This window comes from Erpetoichthys calabaricus, chromosome 7 (genome assembly GCF_900747795.2).
Source record: "Erpetoichthys calabaricus chromosome 7, fErpCal1.3, whole genome shotgun sequence".
Lineage (NCBI taxonomy): Eukaryota > Metazoa > Chordata > Cladistia > Polypteriformes > Polypteridae > Erpetoichthys > Erpetoichthys calabaricus.
In genome coordinates, this window is record NC_041400.2 from 83,971,331 (window position 1) to 83,992,612 (window position 21,282).

The 21,282-nt window shown below is 38.9% G+C and overlaps 1 protein-coding gene across 1 annotated transcript in view; it reads right to left on the reverse strand.

Annotated features, from left to right (window-relative positions):
- Positions 1-2,744: 2,744 nt before the first annotated feature.
- Positions 2,745-21,282, reverse strand: part of LOC114654120 (nucleolar protein 6-like) — a 44,440-nt gene continuing 25,902 nt past the window's right edge. Inside the window, exons 6-8 of the mRNA XM_051929451.1 lie at positions 5,103-5,161; positions 4,912-5,013; positions 2,745-2,864 (exon numbers count right to left, since the gene is read on the reverse strand). Of these exons, the coding sequence (XP_051785411.1) occupies positions 2,745-2,864; positions 4,912-5,013; positions 5,103-5,161 (281 nt within the window). The remainder of the gene's footprint in view (positions 2,865-4,911; positions 5,014-5,102; positions 5,162-21,282) is intronic.

The window sequence follows — 21,282 nt, forward strand, 5'->3', positions numbered from 1 at the left end:
AATAAAATTGATGAGCCACAGCATGAAGTTATGGGAAAGAGTAATGCAAGCTAGGTTAAGAAGTGAGGTGATGATCAGTGAGCAGCAGTATGGTTTCATGCCAAGAAAGAGCACCACAGATACAATGTTTGCTATGAGGATGTTGATGGAGAAGTTTAGAGAAAGCCAGAAGGAGTTGCATCGTGTCTTTGTGGACCTGGAGAAAGCCTTTGTAGACCTGGACCTTGGGTGCCTCAAGAAGAGCTGTGGTATTGTATGAGGAAGTCAGGAGTGGCAGAGAAGTACGTAAGGGTTGTTCAGGATATGTACGAGGGTAGTGTGACAGTGGTGAGGTCTGCGGTAGCAGTGACGGATGCATTCAAGTTGGAGGTGGGATTACATCAGGGATCGGCTCTGAGCCCATTCTTATTTGCAATGGCGATGGACAGTTTGACAGACGAGATTAGACAGGAGTCTCCGTGGACTATGATGTTTGCTGATGACATTGTGATCTGTAGCGATAGTAGGGGGCAGGTTGAGGAGACCCTGGAGAGGTGGAGATATGCTCTAGAGAGAAGAGGAATGAAGGTCAGTAGGAACAAGACAGAATACATGTGTGTAAATGAGAGGGAGGTTAGTGGAATGGTGAGGATGCAGGGAGTAGAGTTGGCGAAGGTGGACGAGTTTAAATACTTGGGATCAACAGTACAGAGTAATGGGGATTGTGGAAGAGAGGTGAAAGAGAGTGCAGGCAGGGTGGAATGGGTGGAGAAGAGTGTCAGGAGTAATCTGTGACAGACGGGTATCAGCAAGAGTGAAAGGGAAGGTCTACAGGATGGTAGTGAGACCAGCTATGTTATATGGGTTGGAGATGGTGGCAGTGACCAGAAAGCTGGAGACAGCATCTTTAACTCTGCTACCTCGAGCTCTAAGATTTGCACTGGGTGTGACAAGGATGGATAGGATTAGAAATGAGTACATTAGAGGGTCAGCTCAAGTTGGACGGTTGGGAGACAAAGTCAGAGGCGCAAGATTGTGTTGGTTTGGACATGTGCAGAGGAGAGATGCTGGGTATATTGGGAGAAGGATGCTAAGGATAGAGCTGCCAGGGAAGAGGAAAAGAGGAAGGCCTAAGCAAAGGTTTATGGATGTGATGAGAGAGAACATGCAGGTGATGGGTGTAACTGAACAAGATGTAGAGGACAGAAAGATTAGGAAGTAGATGATCCGCTGTTGCAACCCCTAACGGGAGCAGCCGAAAGAAGAAGACGATGACAATGAGATGTTTGTGATTTTCTTTACTGACTCCACAGCCTTGTGAAACTTCATTGTCAGAATGGCACAATTCAGTTGCCCATTATGAAAACTTTTTAAATATTCATTCATATACCAGTGACTTTATTTATAGGGTGCATGAACTTGCAAATTTTGATCTTTTGAACTACTCATCATCATTATCATGAATCAATCACTTAAAGTAATTACGACACAAAGTAGAACTTTGCCCAATGAACAAACACTAGACATTTTTTAATATTCCTTTGTATTTCTACTTTTGTTGTAGAGCATTTAATGTTCATATATTTTTTAATATTGTCCTTTGGTGGACACATTGTGTGGGGGAAAAAAAGGGTTGTTAGATTTTCATTATGTGTTTATGGCTTTGTTCATCAGATATTATATTATGACTGGTGCTACTAGACTAATACATTGTGAAATGCAGTGTCTTGCAATCACTCTCACACACAAGGCTTATAGGTATGAAGGAGCCCCAGCAGTGTTTCCTGACATTCTTATGCTGATTCATTGACTGAAAGTACTCAGTGTAAGTGTGTCAGAGAGAGGACGTGCAGTATTGTTAGCAATGGCAATGAGTTTTATTTTGATTCCCTCCTTTGCTACTCTAGGGGGAACAGAATGCATCCCATAACCAAGCCTGCCCTTTAAATTAGCTAGTTCATTTGGTGGACCTCACCTGAAGTGATGCAACCAGTCCAGCTCACCAGAGTGTAGAAAATCAAACTGGCCATCACAGAGTTGTAAAAGGATGTCACTGCCCACATTAAAGGAATGCAGTCTCCATAGTTCCACTGTGTTCTGAGACCAGTCCAACCTATCACTGATGGAGTCCCATAGGTCCTCGTAAGAGTACACCACCACTCCCTGAAAAGTTACTGAATATTGAGGCTCTTTGGTGTGGTGAAAGTCAATAGCCAGTTCCTTGGTTTTGCTGGTGTTAAATTAGCAAAATGACTAGTTATACAATGTATATATAAGTATGAATGTGAAATACTAAGGTTTGTGTCTATCTTTCACACAATTACGCACAAACCACTGGGGCCAGAACTTTGATCTTGGCAGAAATCAAAACCTTATGACATATGTGCTGGTGAAGCAAAAAATATGGTTAGCGGAAGCTTCCTTGAAGTTATTGGGGTTCACATTCTCTCTACAGCAAATTGCATAGGGAAACAGATCAATAAGCTAACACAGCAAAAAGAAAAAGAAGAGACACAGTGTGAAGCCAAAGAGAAGCTAGTTATGTGATAGGAAGAAGACGACTAAAATTCAACATCCACTAAGCAATAAAAACTGCTGGTACTTGCAAACTACTAGGGGCTGGAGCATAGATCTTGATAGAACTGGTGGTCCATTTGTTTCTAGTTACATTTCAAATAAATACAAATGAACATTTCTTTTGCATTGACTTTTTCTTCTACAAAGGAAAACAACAAAAAAAAAATAGTCAAGTACTTTAAAATCACTTACTGGAAAACATGATCAAAGCTCCGTACAAGTGTTTTGGTTGTCATGAAGAGAGCATGGAACCCATCAAAATTGGGGTTATCCCAAACCTGCATTGAGAGCTGAGCCTCATGTTGCACCTAGATAAGAATACAAATGAATTTTAATTTAAAATAAATGAATAAATACATTTACTAACATTACTAATGTTCATCAATGCCATTTTTCCAAAGCAAAATAAGAAACCATTAAAATGTGCACCCTATACACCAGCAACCTCACCAGAACATTAATGTCAAAATTCTTGGATAGGTTTTGGCAAACAAAAAAAAAATGCTTTGTTAAATATATATACATTATAAATATAAGATGCAAAGTTGACTTGCTCACTGATTTAATCAACAAAAACATTATTTCCTGTTTAGTTAAAAAGCTGAAATTTGACAGGATGGTACCTCTAGGTATGAAGTTGTCCGCTAAGAATGGACATTTCGATATATCAAAATTTAAGGGTAACCCCAACCACAAAACAAAAGAAAAACTAAATACTGTACTCCAAAATATCAAAAATGCTTCAAAGGAGTTGATTGAAATTTCATGATATTATAGAAAAATGAATTAGCAGACATTTTTTTTAATTGTCCATATTCATCCAGAATATTACTGTTATATATGCATTTATAAGAAATGTCCTGCGCAGTGCTGGCAGAAGCCCGCACCAGTGTATGCAAATTAAGGTCTCCAGCAGATAAGCAGTGTTCTGTATTAAAAGAGGAAAATGACACATCATTGAAAGGAGGAAACTGTTATTTCTGTTTCAAGTTGTATCTTGGTTTTGATCCAAATAAAATTTAATCCCTTTTAATTGGTAATGTAACAATTCCACACAGTATAATATGTGCAAAGTCTGTTCAAATGGCTCTGGAATATGTGAAGAGCAACAAAGGTGCAGATCTTTATTTACGTGCGCCTTTATTCGCTGGGCCCATTTCAGGTCACCCTTTTGAGGATCGCCTTTTTGTGCGCGCCCTTATTGAAGGATACCATCTTGTACGTCTGCTGGCTTGTATGTCCGTAATATACCTTTAATTTTCTCTGGCGGTAATACAGGCGTGCGCGTCGGTAATATGCCTTTAATCTCCTCTGACAGTAATACTGGCTTGTATGTGCCTGTAATATGCGTCACTGTATTGTGTACCTTTAATTTCCTCTCGCAGTAATACTGGTTTGTATTTCCGTAAAACAACTCTAACTTTCTCTGAGAGTAATATAGTGCATCGCACCGTGCCCCGCGCATGCGCACTTCATCAGCAGACACCCACACACGGACACCTGGACGCACATAGGGATTTTATATTATATATATATATATATATATATATATATATATATAGATATATAGATAGATAGATAGATAGATAGATAGATAGATAGATAGATAGATAGATAGATAGATAGATAGATAGATAGATAGATAGATAGATAGATAGATAGATAGATAGATAGATAGATAGATAGATAGATAGATAGATAGATAGATAGATAGATAGATAGATAGATAGATAGATAGAGATATAACCGAAAGGAAAAAAAGTTGCCTTAGGGCAAATCAATGACATAACTTCCTGTGTGGCGCAGGGCTCAGAACTGCTGACTCCTAATCAAGAGGTCGTTGGTTCGATACTGGCTGCCTCCCAAATTTACCGTTTTGAGTAGTGAGCTGCTCTTATTGTAATTATACAATAAAAACATACATTTGAGTTGCGTCTGTAACAGCCTATGTAAATTTATAGTACTTGTAAAAGTTAGGGTTTTTTTCAGTTTTATTCTCTCAGTCACAATATATAATAATATACAATTTATTTTTTTTTTTCTGATAGTGAAATAACACAGAACCTGTATTGATTTTAGGTGTCAATTGTGTCTTTTTTCCCTGTTTAACAATGCTATGGACCGCAGAAGGCACTGAAGTCAAAAAATGATTCTGAAAATAGGATGTTAATGGCACACACAACTGATATATGAATGTAATTAAATGTAGCTTCCAAAACGTCTAAAAGAAATTCAGACATATTTAAATTAAGGATGGATGAGATAGTCCTACAAATAGGATAGAATACTAGACTCTGGTGCTCAATTCCTTGTACTAATTCTTGAACCACTTAAGTATTTGAAATAAGGCCTTACCTGTTTGTATCGGCTGGTTGTCATAGCAGCAAAAACATTTACAAATCCAGAAGGATCAATGAAGACAACTTGGAATGCACTGTGAAATTCTGAAAGGGTGGGCTAGAAAAAGGAAAAAAAAATACTGATAAGTAATTGTCATATAAATGGCATAATTATACTCACTAAAACTGTTTTAAGAGTTAACTTACCCCCAAACTGTTAGGGTTTGTAGCCAGTGTGATGCCATTTACTGTCAGATCTGTGATTGCTACAAATCAGAGATAAGAAGGGGAGGGGAAAAAAAAGTTTGAGACCGTGGTTAAAATACATTACAAACACACATACAACATTTTGTTCTGCACTGAAAATTTTACAATTGAATCTGAAAATTACTGTTCAGCTATTAGCAAAACTTCTTCAAAGACAGCAACAAATTCCTTCCCACTATAAATCTGAAAGAAAAAATCTTAACAGCAGTTTAACGTTCAAAGTAACAAAAAAACAAATCAAAATACAATATTTGTAATCTATATATTATATATATATAAAGGAGAGTTGGAAACCGAGAGACTGTGTTTGTGGAGGGACGGAGAGTTAAGGCGGGTGTTGGAGTCACGTGATCATCTCCCCTCCCATTCACCTCATTTCATTCACTTCATTTCGCTCTGAGCTGAGCTCCGCAGCTGACGCGGTCTTGCCGTCCTTTCTCCTTTACTGATTTACTGAAGAATAAAGAAGTTTAGTAGACTTTTACTTTATCTCATTTAGTGTTCTTCCCAGCAGTGTTGCCGTTTTTTAGTGATAGTGTCTACTTAGTGTTTGTGTTTAGTGTTAGGGAAGGAGTGATCTTACCACTGTCAGATTTTGCAATGAATGAGTTGCTAAATAATGATTATTTATCAACAGATCACATGAGCAAATTCAACGAAATTTTAGCTGCGCATACAATTTTCCAACCTCAAGAGGTTTTGCTAATGTGGACTCCTGACATACCTATAATGCCCATTCCACAAAATGAAAAACATATTCAAATATTACCTTCTGCAGCTACTGAACGAGTGACTCACTGGGTGTGTACCTATTATGATGGTGCTGTAATTCATGTCTATGACAGTTTAAACGCTGATAAAAAATTCAACCTCACTGAAGAGCAGCTTCATTTCCTTCATGCTTTGTTTCCTTACAAACCTCCCATAGTTTATGAAGACGCACAGCAACAATTAAATCATACAGATTCTGGTGTATTCTCATTTGCATTTGCTGTGTGTATTTCTTTAGGTATTGACCCAAGTGATCAAGTTTTCACTATTTCTTCAATGCGAAATCACTTACAAATAATTTTTGTTACTCAACAATTGCTTCCATTCCCTGTCGAAAGTAGCCGACGGGCGACACCAGTTACAAGTATTCAGTGCGTTCAAAGACCTGTACGAAGTACAGCGACTAAAACAGTCACTCATAAAACGGGAGATGACTCGGTGCAGGAAATGGGTATTGAAACTACCTTGGAAGACATGCAATCAACGAGGCGATTAAACGGATCTAAAGAGAGGTCTTCTATTTTGGAAAAAAAGCGCTTGGCTGCCAAAACCATATATATATATATATATATATATATATATATATATACATATATATATATTTACTAGCAAAATACCCGCGCTTCGCAGCAGAGAAGTAGTGTGTTAAAGAGGTTATGAAAAAGAAAAGGAAACATTTTAAAAAATAACGTAACATGATTGTCAATGTAATTGTGTTGTCATTGTTATGAGTGTTGCTGTCTTTTATATATATATATAATATACACACACACATAAACATATACAGTGGTGTGAAAAACTATTTGCCCCCTTCCTGATTTCTTATTCTTTTGCATGTTTGTCACACAAAATGTTTCTGATAATCAAACACATTTAACCATTAGTCAAATATAACACAAGTAAACACAAAATGCAGTTTGTAAATGGTGGTTTTTATTATTTAGGGAGAAAAAAAAATCCAAACCTACATGGCCCTGTGTGAAAAAGTAATTGCCCCCTGAACCTAATAACTGGTTGGGCCACCCTTAGCAGCAATAACTGCAATCAAGCGTTTGCGATAACTTGCAATGAGTCTTTTACAGCGCTCTGGAGGAATTTTGGCCCACTCATCTTTGCAAAATTGTTGTAATTCAGCTTTATTTGAGGGTTTTCTAGCATGAACCGCCTTTTTAAGGTCATGCCATAGCATCTCAATTGGATTCAGGTCAGGACTTTGACTAGGCCACTCCAAAGTCTTCATTTTGTTTTTCTTCAGCCATTCAGAGGTGGATTTGCTGGTGTGTTTTGGGTCATTGTCCTGTTGCAGCACCCAAGATCGCTTCAGCTTGAGTTGACAAACAGATGGCCGGACATTCTCCTTCAGGATTTTTTGGTAGACAGTAGAATTCATGGTTCCATCTATCACAGCAAGCCTTCCAGGTCCTGAAGCAGCAAAACAACCCCAGACCATCACACTACCACCACCATATTTTACTGTTGGTATGATGTTCTTTTTCTGAAATGCTGTGTTCCTTTTACGCCAGATGTAACGGGACATTTGCCTTCCAAAAAGTTCAACTTTTGACTCATCAGTCCACAAGGTATTTTCCCAAAAGTCCTGGCAATCATTGAGATGTTTCTTAGCAAAATTGAGACGAGCCCTAATGTTCTTTTTGCTTAACAGTGGTTTGCGTCTTGGAAATCTGCAATGCAGGACATTTTTGCCCAGTCTCTTTCTTATGGTGGAGTCGTGAACACTGACCTTAATTGAGGCAAGTGAAGCCTGCAGTTCTTTACACGTTGTCCTGGGGTCTTTTGTGACCTCTCGGATGAGTCGTCTCTGTGCTCTTGGGGTAATTTTGGTCGGCCGGCCACTCCTGACAAGGTTCACCACTGTTCCATGTTTTTGCCATTTGTGGATAATGGCTCTCACTGTGGTTCGCTGGAGTCCCAAAGCTTTAGAAATGGCTTTATAACCTTTACCAGACTGATAGATCTCAATTACTTCTGTTCTCATTTGTTCCTGAATTTCTTTGGATCTTGGCATGATGTCTAGCTTTTGAGGTGCTTTTGGTCTACTTCTCTGTGTCAGGCATCTCCTATTTAAGTGATTTCTTGATTGAAACAGGTGTGGCAGTAATCAGACCTGGGGGTGGCTACGGAAATTGAACTCAGGTGTGATACACCACAGTTAGGTTATTTTTTAACAAGGGGGCAATTACTTTTTCACACAGGGCCATGTAAGTTTGGATTTTTTTTCTCCCTAAATAATAAACACCATCATTTAAAAACTGCATTTTGTGTTTACTTGTGTTATATTTGACTAATGGTTAAATGTGTTTGATGATCAGAAACATTTTGTGTGACAAACATGCAAAAGAATAAGAAATCAGGAAGGGGGCAAATAGTTTTTCACACCACTGTATATACATATATATACACATATCTACATATACACATATCTACATATATATATATATATATTATATATATATATATATATATATATACATACATATAAACATCCACATATAATATTATATATATATATATATATATATATATATATATATATATATATATATATATATATATATATATATATATATTATGTAATATATATATTATGTAATTGTGTTGTCATTGTTATGAGTGTTGCTGTCATATATATATATATATATATATATATATATATATATATATATATACACATACAGTTATCCCTCACTACTTCGCGGTTCACTTTTCGCGGATTCACGACTTCGCGGGTTTTTAAATACAAGTGATTGCCCGCCTATCGCGGAAGTTATGTTCCAGACCCATCAGCAACAGGAGAAAATCCGCGATATAGAAAGACCATATAAATAAACATTTGTTTAGTTTAAGCCTTAAAATACCCATCCCACATGCTTTAAACACATGTAAACTTATAAAACACACTTTGTTAACACATATGATATGTGGATGTCGGGCTAAGGATATGAGTAACATCTCACTATTATAAAACATTTTAACTTCACGCAAGACAAGACAGTGAGACAGGAAAATTGGTGATATACAGGCTTTTAAATTATTGACACGCAGAGCGACAACCAGCACAAAGCCAGCACAAAGTCCACTTCTCCTTAGCGTTCATTCAGCTCCCCACCCCCTTGACAATGCGAAGTGGCAGGAGCGTACTGCACTTCCGGGGAGGGGGGGTTTGAGCGAAGGTGCTTTCAGCTCTCACACACCCACACACACACACACTCCTCGCGCAGAGCGACAAGCAGGCATTTTGGCAGAAGCAGCACAAAGTCCATTTCTGCTCAGCGTGAGTTCAGCTGCCCCCCTTCACAAAGCGAGTGCAGACACATTGACGTCTGATCGCTGTGTGCAGTGTTGGTCTGAGGTGTTTAAGAATGTAGAAAGTGTTTAAGAGCACAGGAAGTGTTTATAAGAGCGTGGGAAAGGTTAACAAGAGAGTGAGAAAGGTTTATAAGAGTGTGGGAAGGGTTTATAAAGCCTTAAAATATGTATAAATAATAAAATAAATATAGGTCGCTACTTCGCGGATTTTCACCTATCGCAGGGGGCTCTGGAACGTAACCCCCGCGATAGGTGAGGGATTACTGTATAGCAAAATACCCGCGCTTCGCAGCGGAGAAGTAGTGTGTTAAAGAGGTTATGTAACCATATATATACATAAACATATATACATATATATATACATATACACATATCTACATATACACATCCACATATACATATATATATATATATATACACATATACAAATTTACATATCTACATATGTATATATATATAGATATAAATATAGACATACATATATATATACATACATATACATATACATACATACATATATATATATATATATATATATATATATATATATATATATATATATATATACGTATCTACTTATTGGCTCCTGTATTTAGGATACAGTAATCCCTCCTCCATCGCGGGGGTTGCGTTCCAGAGCCACCCGCGAAATAAGAAAATCCGCGAAGTAGAAACCATATGTTTATATGGTTATTTTTATATTGTCATGCTTGGGTCACAGATTTGCGCAGAAACACAGGAGGTTGTAGAGAGACAGGAACGTTATTCAAACACTGCAAACAAACATTTGTCTCTTTTTCAAAAGTTTAAACTGTGCTCCATGACAAGACAGAGATGACAGTTCAGTCTCACAATTAAAAGAATGCAAACATATCTTCCTCTTCAAAGGAGCAAACAAATCAATAGTGCTGTTTGGCTTTTAAGTATGCGAAGCACCGCGGCACAAAGCTGTTGAAGGCGGCAGCTCACACCCCCTCCGTCAGGAGCAGAGAGAGAGAGAGAGAGAGAGAGAGAGAGAGACAGAGAGAGAGAGAGAGAGAGACAGAGAAAAATCAATACGTGCCCTTCGTGCTTTTAAGTATGCGAAGCACCGTGCTGCATGTCGCTTCACAAAGCAGCTGCAAAGAAGGTAGCCAACGTGAAGATAATCTTTCAGCATTTTTAGATGAGCGTCCGTATCGTCTAGGTGTGCGAACAGCCCCCCTGCTCAATCCCCCTACGTCACGATCAGAAAAACTCAGCGCGAGAGAGAGAGAGAGAGAAAAGTAAGCTGGGTAGCTTCTCAGCCATCTGCCAATAGCGTCCCTTGTATGAAATCAACTGGGCAAACCAACTGAGGAAGCATGTACCAGAAATTAAAAGACCTATTGTCCGCAGAAATCCGCGAAGCAGCGAAAAATCCGCAATATATATTTAAATATGCTTACATATAAAATCCGCGATGGAGTGAAGCCGCGAAAGGCGAAGCGCGATATAGCGAGGGATTACTGTATAGCGGGTTGGATAATGGATGGATGAACATCTGTATGCATAGCCCTATTTGCCCGTTTTCGTTTTTTTTTCTTTCTTCAGTAATATTTCAGTAAACCCGGAGCTTGTCAGTTCAAATCCTGGTACTGACACCACTGTGTGACCCTGAGGAAGTCACTTCACCTGCCTGTGCTGCAAAAAACAAAAGTAATGTAACAAATTGTACCTCAGATGTTGCAAGTTGCTGGAATAAAGGCATAAGTAAAATAGATAAATATGTATTATACACATAGGAACTATTCATTTATTTTCAGTTTCAGCAAACTTAAATGAGGATTTCTCATTTTTAGATAGTGCAAACTGTTTCTTCTTCATTGATGTTTTCTCTTGGAGAGCTTTTTTCATTTCATTGAAAATGAAAGCAGCAGCTGCCAAAATATGTAGCTTTCTTATTAATTTTTCAACATTGTGTAAAATAAATTTATAAAGTAACATAAAAGGTTTAAATACTGGTTATCCTTTTACACTAAAATATTACTAAAGAGATACAAAAAAAGTAAAATGGATATGTTCTTTTTTTTTTAAGGAGATTAAATATTACTGAAGAAAGAAAAAAAATAAATAAAACAGCCAAATGGGGCTATGCATACGAACTTAAAAGGTTTAAATAAAACAGAAATATATATTTTATTTTTACTTGCTTAACTTGTGGAGGGTGTATCCTGTAGCAAAACTTTTTTCGTGAAAGCCCGTTTCAGTCAATAAGTCTTAAAAAAAGGTGTAAAGATATTGACAATAAGCTAAGCAAACCCAGGAAGATATGGAATCGTTTAAATCAAGTATCATTACATCTTCCTTTCTTAAAGAGAAGTAAGGCAGTACTTATAAGCTTACATATTTATATATAGACATACATACATATATATATATATATCTATATCTGAAGCCGTGCAAGCACACTCTTGAGAATGCAACGTATAGTTGTACAGAAGAAAAGCAATCTTGCCTCAAATGAATGGCAACCTTTTGTAGGTCTATGAACTTAATTTAAACTTTAGGTTTACACGGTGCGTTTAATTTCTCTTTGATTATGCAGGGACTTAGTGTCAACAATATGCTAAATTACATAAAGGCAACACCAATTAATGCACTGATGTATAATGGAGTTGTTTGACCTCTTTTTGTTACACACTGTTTTAAACTGCAAAACTCTTTTAAAGAAATAAATGCCTCTTGGATTGTGGAAAACTATCCAAACACTGACATATACTGAGCAATTCCATAATGTTCAGTATAGAGCTGTTGATCACACCATGAAATAGGCTACCATAGTGACCTAATTTCAGTAAAAGTTACTTGCATATTACATATTATGTCATTGTTTGTATCAAATAAATTTATGTACAATGTTTTATTAAACAAAACTGCATAAAGCCAATTTATGGCCTATATCATGTGTATGATGCCTATAACACTAATATATGCAACAACTGGCACGCGACAAAACAAAGTCAGAGTTAACTTTCAACTGGTAGCTTTACTGGGAATACAGCAGCTGTAGAATTTGCATAAGTCAATGACAAAGATTATAATAAAGAACTTATCTTTGTGGGAAAAGAAGCAAAATACATCCATTTTAAATCATGATAGCCTTGCCATCAATTCCTGAGTTGAAAACTTTGTTCCTAGTATTCTTTCTAGTTTAACCAAGGATAAGAGCCTGAACTCCAGTATATTGGAAAAAAAACAATCTATAAGTCACTGTAGTGTAACCTATGAAAATGGCATCTGGTGTAGGCCTAGGTTTAGAAACAATGCTGGTGTTGCTCCTTGAGGTCTGATAAAACTGCATCCAGACCGATGACCTCTTTCTTTTTTTCAGCAACACTTTTACGATAGGCATTAGATTTTGTGAGCAGTGTAAAGTCCTGTTTTCTCTCAGCCTTCTCTGCCATTGCATCTGCTTCTTCTTGCATTGCCTCAATGCTAGTGATTATTTTCTGTCTCTTTGCTGCCACTTTTGTGATTTCAGAGCGGAGCTCTTCTCTTTGCTTGTCATTTTCAGTTTCCTTTTTCTTCTTTTTTTCATCATCAAGGTATTGGACATATCGCATCCTGGCATTTCTGCAATGCTGCAAGAGGGGCTTTGGCAATACTCCATCAAAGGAGCCACCAGTCAAAGAATCTTGGATTAGGCGAAGAGACATCAGAGTCCTTCCTTTCAGATTTGTAACCAGCATGTCCTTATTCACAGAGTACCCTCTTTCGACCGCTGCTTGCCCATGTGACAATGTGAACAGACATTTCATTGATTTCCACAGAATTGCGTACTCTGCTTTGTCACCAGCAAATATTCCCATGAATGTGTCCAGCCGACAGGAGCTACTTCTATACCCTTGAAATTCCTCCTTATGGTGCTGCACCATTTCAGTGAGGAACATCTTGTACTCACTCAGGATTTGGTCACAGTCCTCTGCTGAATGCCATCTGGCATTAAGAAGCAGCTGTAAGAGCTTCTCAAACATGGAGATGGCACGCCTTTCATCGCTGATCATAGTTACTGGATCTAGGCATGCCATGTGCCTTACTGCTGCATAATTCAAAGGGCATTTGTCCAGCAGTTTCTTTGTTGTTGCGGACAGGAAGGCTACACATTCTCTCCGGAATTGTTGGCCCGGCAGCGGTTTTTCAAGCAGCTTCTCTGAGGCTTTCTCAAGAGCTTGTTTGGTGGCAAAGCCAAGATCCACCTCTTTCAGTGGCAAATGGAGTGTTTTGTCCAGTACATCAATTTTAAGCATTTGGACAGGTGTTTTGATGTTATCCAGTACCTCCCTCTTCATAAAGCATGAAATCAAACTCTTCAAAAGGGCCTGAAGGTCTTTTGCCAAAAATGGCATCATGGGGGCATCAGTCTGGAAAGTCTCGAGAAAGGGTTTCAGCTGCCTTGCCACATAGGCAAAAAATTGTAATTTTTCCTCAAAAAGGGGGTCACCAACAGCCTCTCTGACCACAGTGTATGATGTTGACATTGGCATTTTACTCTTTGGCAGTTTCTTGTAATTGTCGACAAATATTTCAACATGTGGCCACATCTTAAGTGCTCTCTCTGCCACTGGCAAGTCCTCCACCCACCTGTGAGCACAGAATTTTAGAGGGAATGTTGATGTTTTGGTAATTTCAATAAAGTCATCCCGTCTGGCTGGTGTGTCATGAAAAAGCTGCCAAAGGGCTCTTAGTTTGTCACCTATCTTCCATCCACTTTCCTTCTCGCCTTGTTGGAAGCTTCCATGAACTGTATGAAGACCACAGGTTCCTAGGTTTATCAAGCTTCTAATATCTGGGGCCTCCTTAGACCTGTCTTCTTCAAATAATCTCAAAAATTTTTTGTTGACACTTGGTCCATCCATCGAGATTTGCAGGAGCTTGTTTGGATCAAGTGGAGAGAGGGAAACTTTAATGATTTTAGATTGATTAAGCAATTTCCTCCGGGATCAATAAAGTATTCTGATTCTGATTACCGTCATTAGACAATTAGCACTATGCTAACACCTAATGGGAATTGCCATTAACAGGCTAACAGAAATTAGCATCGCCAATTTACTTGACATGTTTAATATGCGACCTGGGTCCACATCAGACGGTATGAAGTAACAAAACTGTCAGTTGCACCATATGCACTTATAGTCATGCACTCAGCAGAAATTTCAAGTGATGAACTGATGTTCTGTTGTTCTCCTGTCAGCTACTGACAAGCTAGAGCAACGAGGGTCAAAACTCAAATATAATTGCCTATACACGTCTCAGTAGGTGGAAACATTGCGCAGCAGAGGCCACGACCTAGCTCAGCTGTCATCATATCTAGACTTACGAACAGCAAGCTGTTTCAAACAGAAAAATTAAAAAGCGAAAACAGAAGTAAAATTCCAGGACAAGAAAGATTATTTCCAGGACATTTGGCCATTTCAATCAGTTTCCAGGTCATTTCAATGACTGGAAAATAACCCTCAAAATTTTCAGGTTTTCCAGGACGCGTGGGAACCCTGTCTCTATGGACTTCCATGCAAAACAGCCTAATAATTACACCAAACACAACTCAATGAAACATCAATAAACTTTGTTTTTAATAAAATTACAACTAGACGATTCTCCACAAACTATGTAGAACAATGTCCTTATAATTTATTTCACATAAAATGCATTCAAATATTTTGCAATGTTTTAATAACAAATTATGGGTGAATATACAATATCTGGGAAAGCAGATTGGGAGGAGATGCTGGCGCATACATGTTGCTGCCGCTCCTCCCTGTTAACACAATACTTATTGTTAAAATTCGAGTTAAATTTGCACTTCTTAAGCTTTTTTTATTTTATAGTTTGTGGATGCATTTGATTCGAATTGTACTAATTTGGATTTATTTTTATAGACTTTACAGACTTTGCCTTGACTGGTTTGAAGCCTCAGGGACAACTAAATCTTTCACGGGACAAGTCTTATGAACATTTGTTTGCAAGGTGGAGATCTAAGCGTCGGAGATGGTTTGTCTTCTAGATTATAATGGATATACCGGAGTGCTCTTGATTACTTCTATACATGCTTAATGACTGAGAAATTATGTGATCTTACACCTACTGGCTTGCATTTCTGAGGGGATCATGCCTCTAATACCCAGCGTTATATGTATATGGCTGTTTAACAGAACCTCCAAATTCTAGTATCTCCATGTGCATCTCATAATATCTCCTACTATACTTCATCTGTTGCTTGCTATTGCCGCTCACCTGTGGCACTCCAGCTCGCCACCTCACCTTCTCCACTGTTCTGTGCTGCTTCTCTGCTACTATTAGATAACTATTTCTCTGTACTATGCTAAAATACTCTTGTGACCTTTATATTAAACAGTTTGTCCAGCGCAAACAGTCAGAATAGAATGTCCTAAAAGACACTGGTACTGTCCAGTGCCTGAAATATTTACATTGCGGGTCAGGTAGCCGCCACCGCTGGGCTGCGAATAAAAAGTTCAACTGCAGCATTTGTTCAGGAATATGCTGTCCTATTTATGGCTTTGGAAATATGAGTGTCATTGTACCAAATTTGCAGTATTTTAAAATAAACTCTGATCATAGATCTGTCCACAATGAAACCTCGCCATCTAATACTGCATTGTACCGCAGAATACCCGCTGAATCCGAACACAGGGTCACGGGGGGTCTGCTGAAGCCAATCCCAGCCAACATAGGGCACAAGGCAGGAACCAATCCCGGGCAGGGTGCCAACCCACCGCAGGACTTGTTTAACTCAAGACATCTTAAATGGAAAATTCTGGTGCTATCATTATATCAAATGTATGACATTCCTCACCCATAGCCTGCTTGCCACCAATCAAAATGACAGGACAAAACAATAGAAGGAAATACAAAGTTGAGAAATTGGGGTACACCCTGGGTAATGAAATTTTGCTTAATTACTAGGTGCACTTCTAACCTACAATCCTTTGCTAGAGAGAGCAGCAGGTCAGCTTGCCACAATTTGCAAAATATTGTTAAGAGAGGTGGGACAGAGAATGTTCCATAATGCTGCAATTGTGTCACCTCTACCTAAAGTTAACACCAGTCTAATTACCTGTACTGGGATGTTGTTTTAGAGGAGTTTAAGGCTGAAAAATGCATATTAAGCACAAAGTTTCACACTACACAGAATACGGAAAGCAAACACAATTTATGGTTATAAATAATGGGAAAACATCTGTGCTACCACTGTGTTGATTTCACACTGCCATACTATTTTGTGCTTTTGCTAAATTCAGAAGCATCAATAAATAATAACCAGTGATATTTGCTAAAGTGTAGTGGGAGTTTAGGGTATTGTTTGTAGATAGATTCAAAATTAGTTTAGACACAAGAAGCAGAGGGTTATGATGTGGGGAACCTTATCAGAATTGACTACTGTCAATAGTGGTATTCCATTGGAGTCAGTGCTAGGGTCACTGCTATTTTTATATTGTAAGATTTCTAAACTTTTTTGCGACTCCCCCGCAACAGGACCACATGCCAAAGAGAGTCCCAAAGCGCAATCTCCATGTCTGTGGAAGACAGCTGCTCAGTTGCCGGGGCAACCACAGGCTCCCAGCAAAAGCAAATCTGAGCCAACCACAGTCGCACTAAAAGTGCCTGACGTAGATGGGTGATGCAAGGAACATTATATATGCAGAGAACAGTATTATTTGGCCATGACCTTGCCTGATTGCTGTGTCCGTGTATAAGAGAGTGGTAGATACCGCTACAATAAATAACCGTGGTGTTCCTGTTTCAAGCTGAATAAAGCTGGTTTCGCTAAAGTACTGAGACTCAGCCTCGCGTTTTGGGGTGCAAGACAGGGACTGACATGTCACACTATATATATGAATGATTTGGATAAGAATCTAAGTAACAAGCTGGTTTAGTTTGCAGATGACATCACGCTAGGTGGAATAACAGATAATCTAGAAACTGATGAATTATTACAGAGATACCTGAACAGCATACAGGTTTGGGCAGATTTGTGCCAATGAAATTTAATACCAGTAAATATAAAGTATTGCATGTAGGAAGTAAAAAATGTTAAGTTTGAATACACAATGGGAGGTCTAACAATGAAAAGTAACCCTTATGAGAAGAATTTTAGGATTCATAATGGACTCAACACTATCAACTGCCAGACAGTGTTCAGAAGCCACTAAAAGTACTAACAGAATGTTAGGTTATATAGCACAATGTGTAGAGTCCAAGTCCAAGTAGGTTATGCTAAAGCTTTATAAAGCACTGATGAGACCTGGAGTACTGTGAACAGTTTTGGTCTCAAAGCTATAAAAAATGACAGTCCAGACAAGAGCGATTACTCTGATTCAAGGGCTACAGGTGATGGATTATGAGGAAATATTACAAGAGCTGAGCCTTTTTAGTTTAAGCAAAAAAAATATACATAGATATGACTGAAGTATTTAAAATTATGAAGGGAATTAATACAGTGGATTGAGACTATAACTTTAATATGAATTCATCAAGAACACATGGATACAGCTGGAAACTTTAGGGCGGAGTGGTGGCTCTGAGGCTAAGGATCTGTGCTGGTATCCAGAAGGTTGCTGGTTTGAATCCTCGTCACTGCCAAAAGAAATCCTATTCTGCTGGGCCCTTGAGCAAGGCCATTAACCTGTAATTGCTCCAGGGGTGCTGTACAATGGCTGAACCTGCGCTCTGACCCCATGGGGTATGTGAAAACTAACAAATTCCTAATACAAGAAATTGTATAAGGCGAAATAAAGAACAAAAAAAAAAAAACCTTAAGGACAAATTTCACACAAACATTAGGGAATCTTTTTTTATACAGAGAACCATAGACACATCGAATAAGCTACCATGAGTGAGACATTAGGACATTAGGGATTTTCAAAACTAAACTTATTTATTTTGGAAGAATTAAGTGGATAGGACTGGTGAGCTTTGTTGGCTGAATGGCCTGTTCTCCTTTAGATTGTTGAAATGTTATTACTTATAAAAGCAAGCCATCTTTCATGTATTACATATTTTATTTTGCCTCTTTAGGCTAGAAATTTAAGTTACTATGTATATTTGTTATTACACTACTGTTCATCCCTTCACACCTGCCCTAAACACCCCATTATCAAGTATAAACAATCCCAGACTAGGTTACTTGTATGCCTCCAATATATTGGGAGCTCTTCAGTTGAAATGTAACCCATCCTGGCTGAACAGGTTCCACTTATTCTGGAAGGAGTCCCCAATGCCCCATAAATCTAAACCCTTCTAAGCTACACCTAAGACTTGAGCCATGCATTAAACCTTCTAATTCTAAAACCTTGCCTGGACTGGCCCGCTGCACAGGCAGAATGTTAGAGAAGACCAGCTTTTCAGTTTTGCTCCTCAGCTTGGCACTTAAATTTTTATTGCAGACGTGACAGCCTACTTTTACTTATGTAATTTGTTCCAAAATGAACAATAAACTAAGGGATCCATGTCCCCTTTAAGGGATATCTCCCACCTGTGCATCCAGAAGGAAACACACTGTGTCAGATTATCTGTCACTGGAGAATAGCCTAGTATCAATCCCCATAATTACTAAAATTCCCACTACCATTACCTCTCTCTTATTGATGACATATTTTAAGGTGACCTACTGGCAATCTTCATACCTGCCTAACACAAAAGAGTTATCTGATTCATCATCTAGCTATGCAAGGTCCTGAAAACAATTTGACACTTCTAGTTCTGGGGTTGATGGAGCTGGATAGCATGCATCCTTTACCATGCACCAAGGATTGAAAGATAAGAGTGTTAGAAGAAAAGACAGGAAATTACTGAAGGAAAGAAACTCGCTGTCAATAATGCATAGAACTGTATATACAGTGGAACCCCGGGTTACGAGTTTAATCCGTTCCAGAACCGAGGTCGTAACCCGATCTGCTCGTAAACCGAACAAATTTTCCCCCATTTAAAATAATGGAAATGAGATTAATCCGTTCCAGCCCTCCCAAAAAGTCCCCAAAATATCATAAATAATGGAAAAAAACATGTTTTTAAATAAGAAACAAACATCAAAATACTGTATTAGTAAATATAGTTAAATAAAAGATAAACCAACTTAAGAAAATGTAACCTTACCTTGGCGGCAGATAACGGAGAGCTGCTGAGGAAGGAGGGAGGGAGGAGGGAGGTAGGGAGGGAGGACTAGAGGACTGGCTGCATTTTCGGCACCTTCACATCAAAAAAAACTAAAATTGCACTTTCTTAACTGTACGTATGTACATGAATTGTAAAAAAATAAACTTTCTTAACTTTAAACTTAGCCTAACATTTAACATTACGTACGTATGATTTTTTTTTTATGCTAATCATCTGTTTTTGCCTTTTTGGCTGCACTTTCGGCACCTTCACTTATAGCAGTTTCAGTTTTAGTACAAAGATACCTATGCAACGACGTTTGCTTTTGCCTGCTTTTTAAAAGCTTACGGAAGTGAGCCAAGCAGGTGTCATCATAATTTGCTGCAGAACGACTAGTTGCAACTTTTTCTGGATGTTTCTTTTCAATGAAACTTGTAACCTTCTCCCACATTCCCAGCACTTGTTTAATTTCACTTGTCGAAATTTCCTCTGTCTCGACCTCCTCCTCAGTACCGCTGATCTCTTGCAGAGCCTCTGTACGTTGCATGTCCTGCAGCTCAAGCAACTCCTGTGTTGAGAGTTTCTCCTCATGTTCCTCGACAAGCTCGTTGATATCACCCTCGTCAACCTGCAGACCCATCGACTTGCCGAGGGACACGATTTCATGCACTGGATCTACGTCGGGCACGTTGGTCTCGGTATCAAGACCAAATCCTTCAAAGTCCCTCGCTGCAACCGCATCAGGCCGTAACTTCTTCCATGCAGAATTCAGTGTTCTTCTGGTCACTTCTTTCCACGCCAGGTCAATCATGCGTAGGCATTGCACGATGTTGAAATGTTCTTTCCAGAACTCTCGGAGTGTTAGCTCCGTATTTTCTGTCACATCGAAGCATCGTTTGAACAGATGCTTCGTGTAGAGCTTTTTGAAATTGGAAATGACCTGCTGATCCATCGGTTGCAGGATTGAAGTCGTGTTGGGTGGGAGGTAGAGGACTTTTATGAATTGATATTCTTCCCGGATGTTGTCTTGGAGACCGGGCAGGTGGGCTGGAGCATTGTCGAGGACGAGTAACGCTTGCAGAGGCAGTTTGTTTTCTTGAAGATACTTCTTCACCGCAGGTCCAAAGCAGAGATTTACCCAGTCGATGAAGAACTGCCGCGTAACCCATGCCTTTGGATTGGCGCGCCACATCACTTGCAGTTTTTCTTTAAGAATCCTGTGAGTCTTAAAGGCTCGAGGATTCTCTGAATGATAGACTAGCAGTGGCTTCACTTTAAAGTCACCGCTAGCATTTGCACACAATGCAAGGGTGAGGCGGTCCTTCATTGGCTTATGTCCTGGCATCTTCGTCTCCTCTGCTGTGATGTACGTCCTACGGGGCATTTTCTTCCAAAAAAGCCCCGTCTCGTCGCAATTAAAAACTTGCTGGGGGATGTAACATTCTGCCTCGATGAGCTGCACGAAACGTGTGATGAACTCGCCAGCTGCCTTCTGGTCTGCACTTGCTGCCTCGCCATGTCTTACGATAGAGTGAATGCCTGATCGCTTCTTAAATCTGTCGAACCATCCATGACTAGCCTTGAATTCTGGTTCTACTACATCCGTAGATGTGGATGGTTCTTTCTGCTTCAGGTCACTGTAAATGATGCGAGCTTTCTCGCTTATGACTGTTTCAGTAAGTGTATCTCCTGCCAACTCTTTCTCTTTTATCCACAACAACAGCAGGTTTTCCATTTGTTCGTGGATAGCCGACCTTTGCTGTGTAATTACGGTCATGCCTTTTGCTACTTTTACACTCTTTATGGTCTCCTTTTGCTTTAGTATTGTGCATATCGTGGACGTACTGTGGTCGTAAATTTTGGCGAGTTCCATCACACGCACACCTCTCTC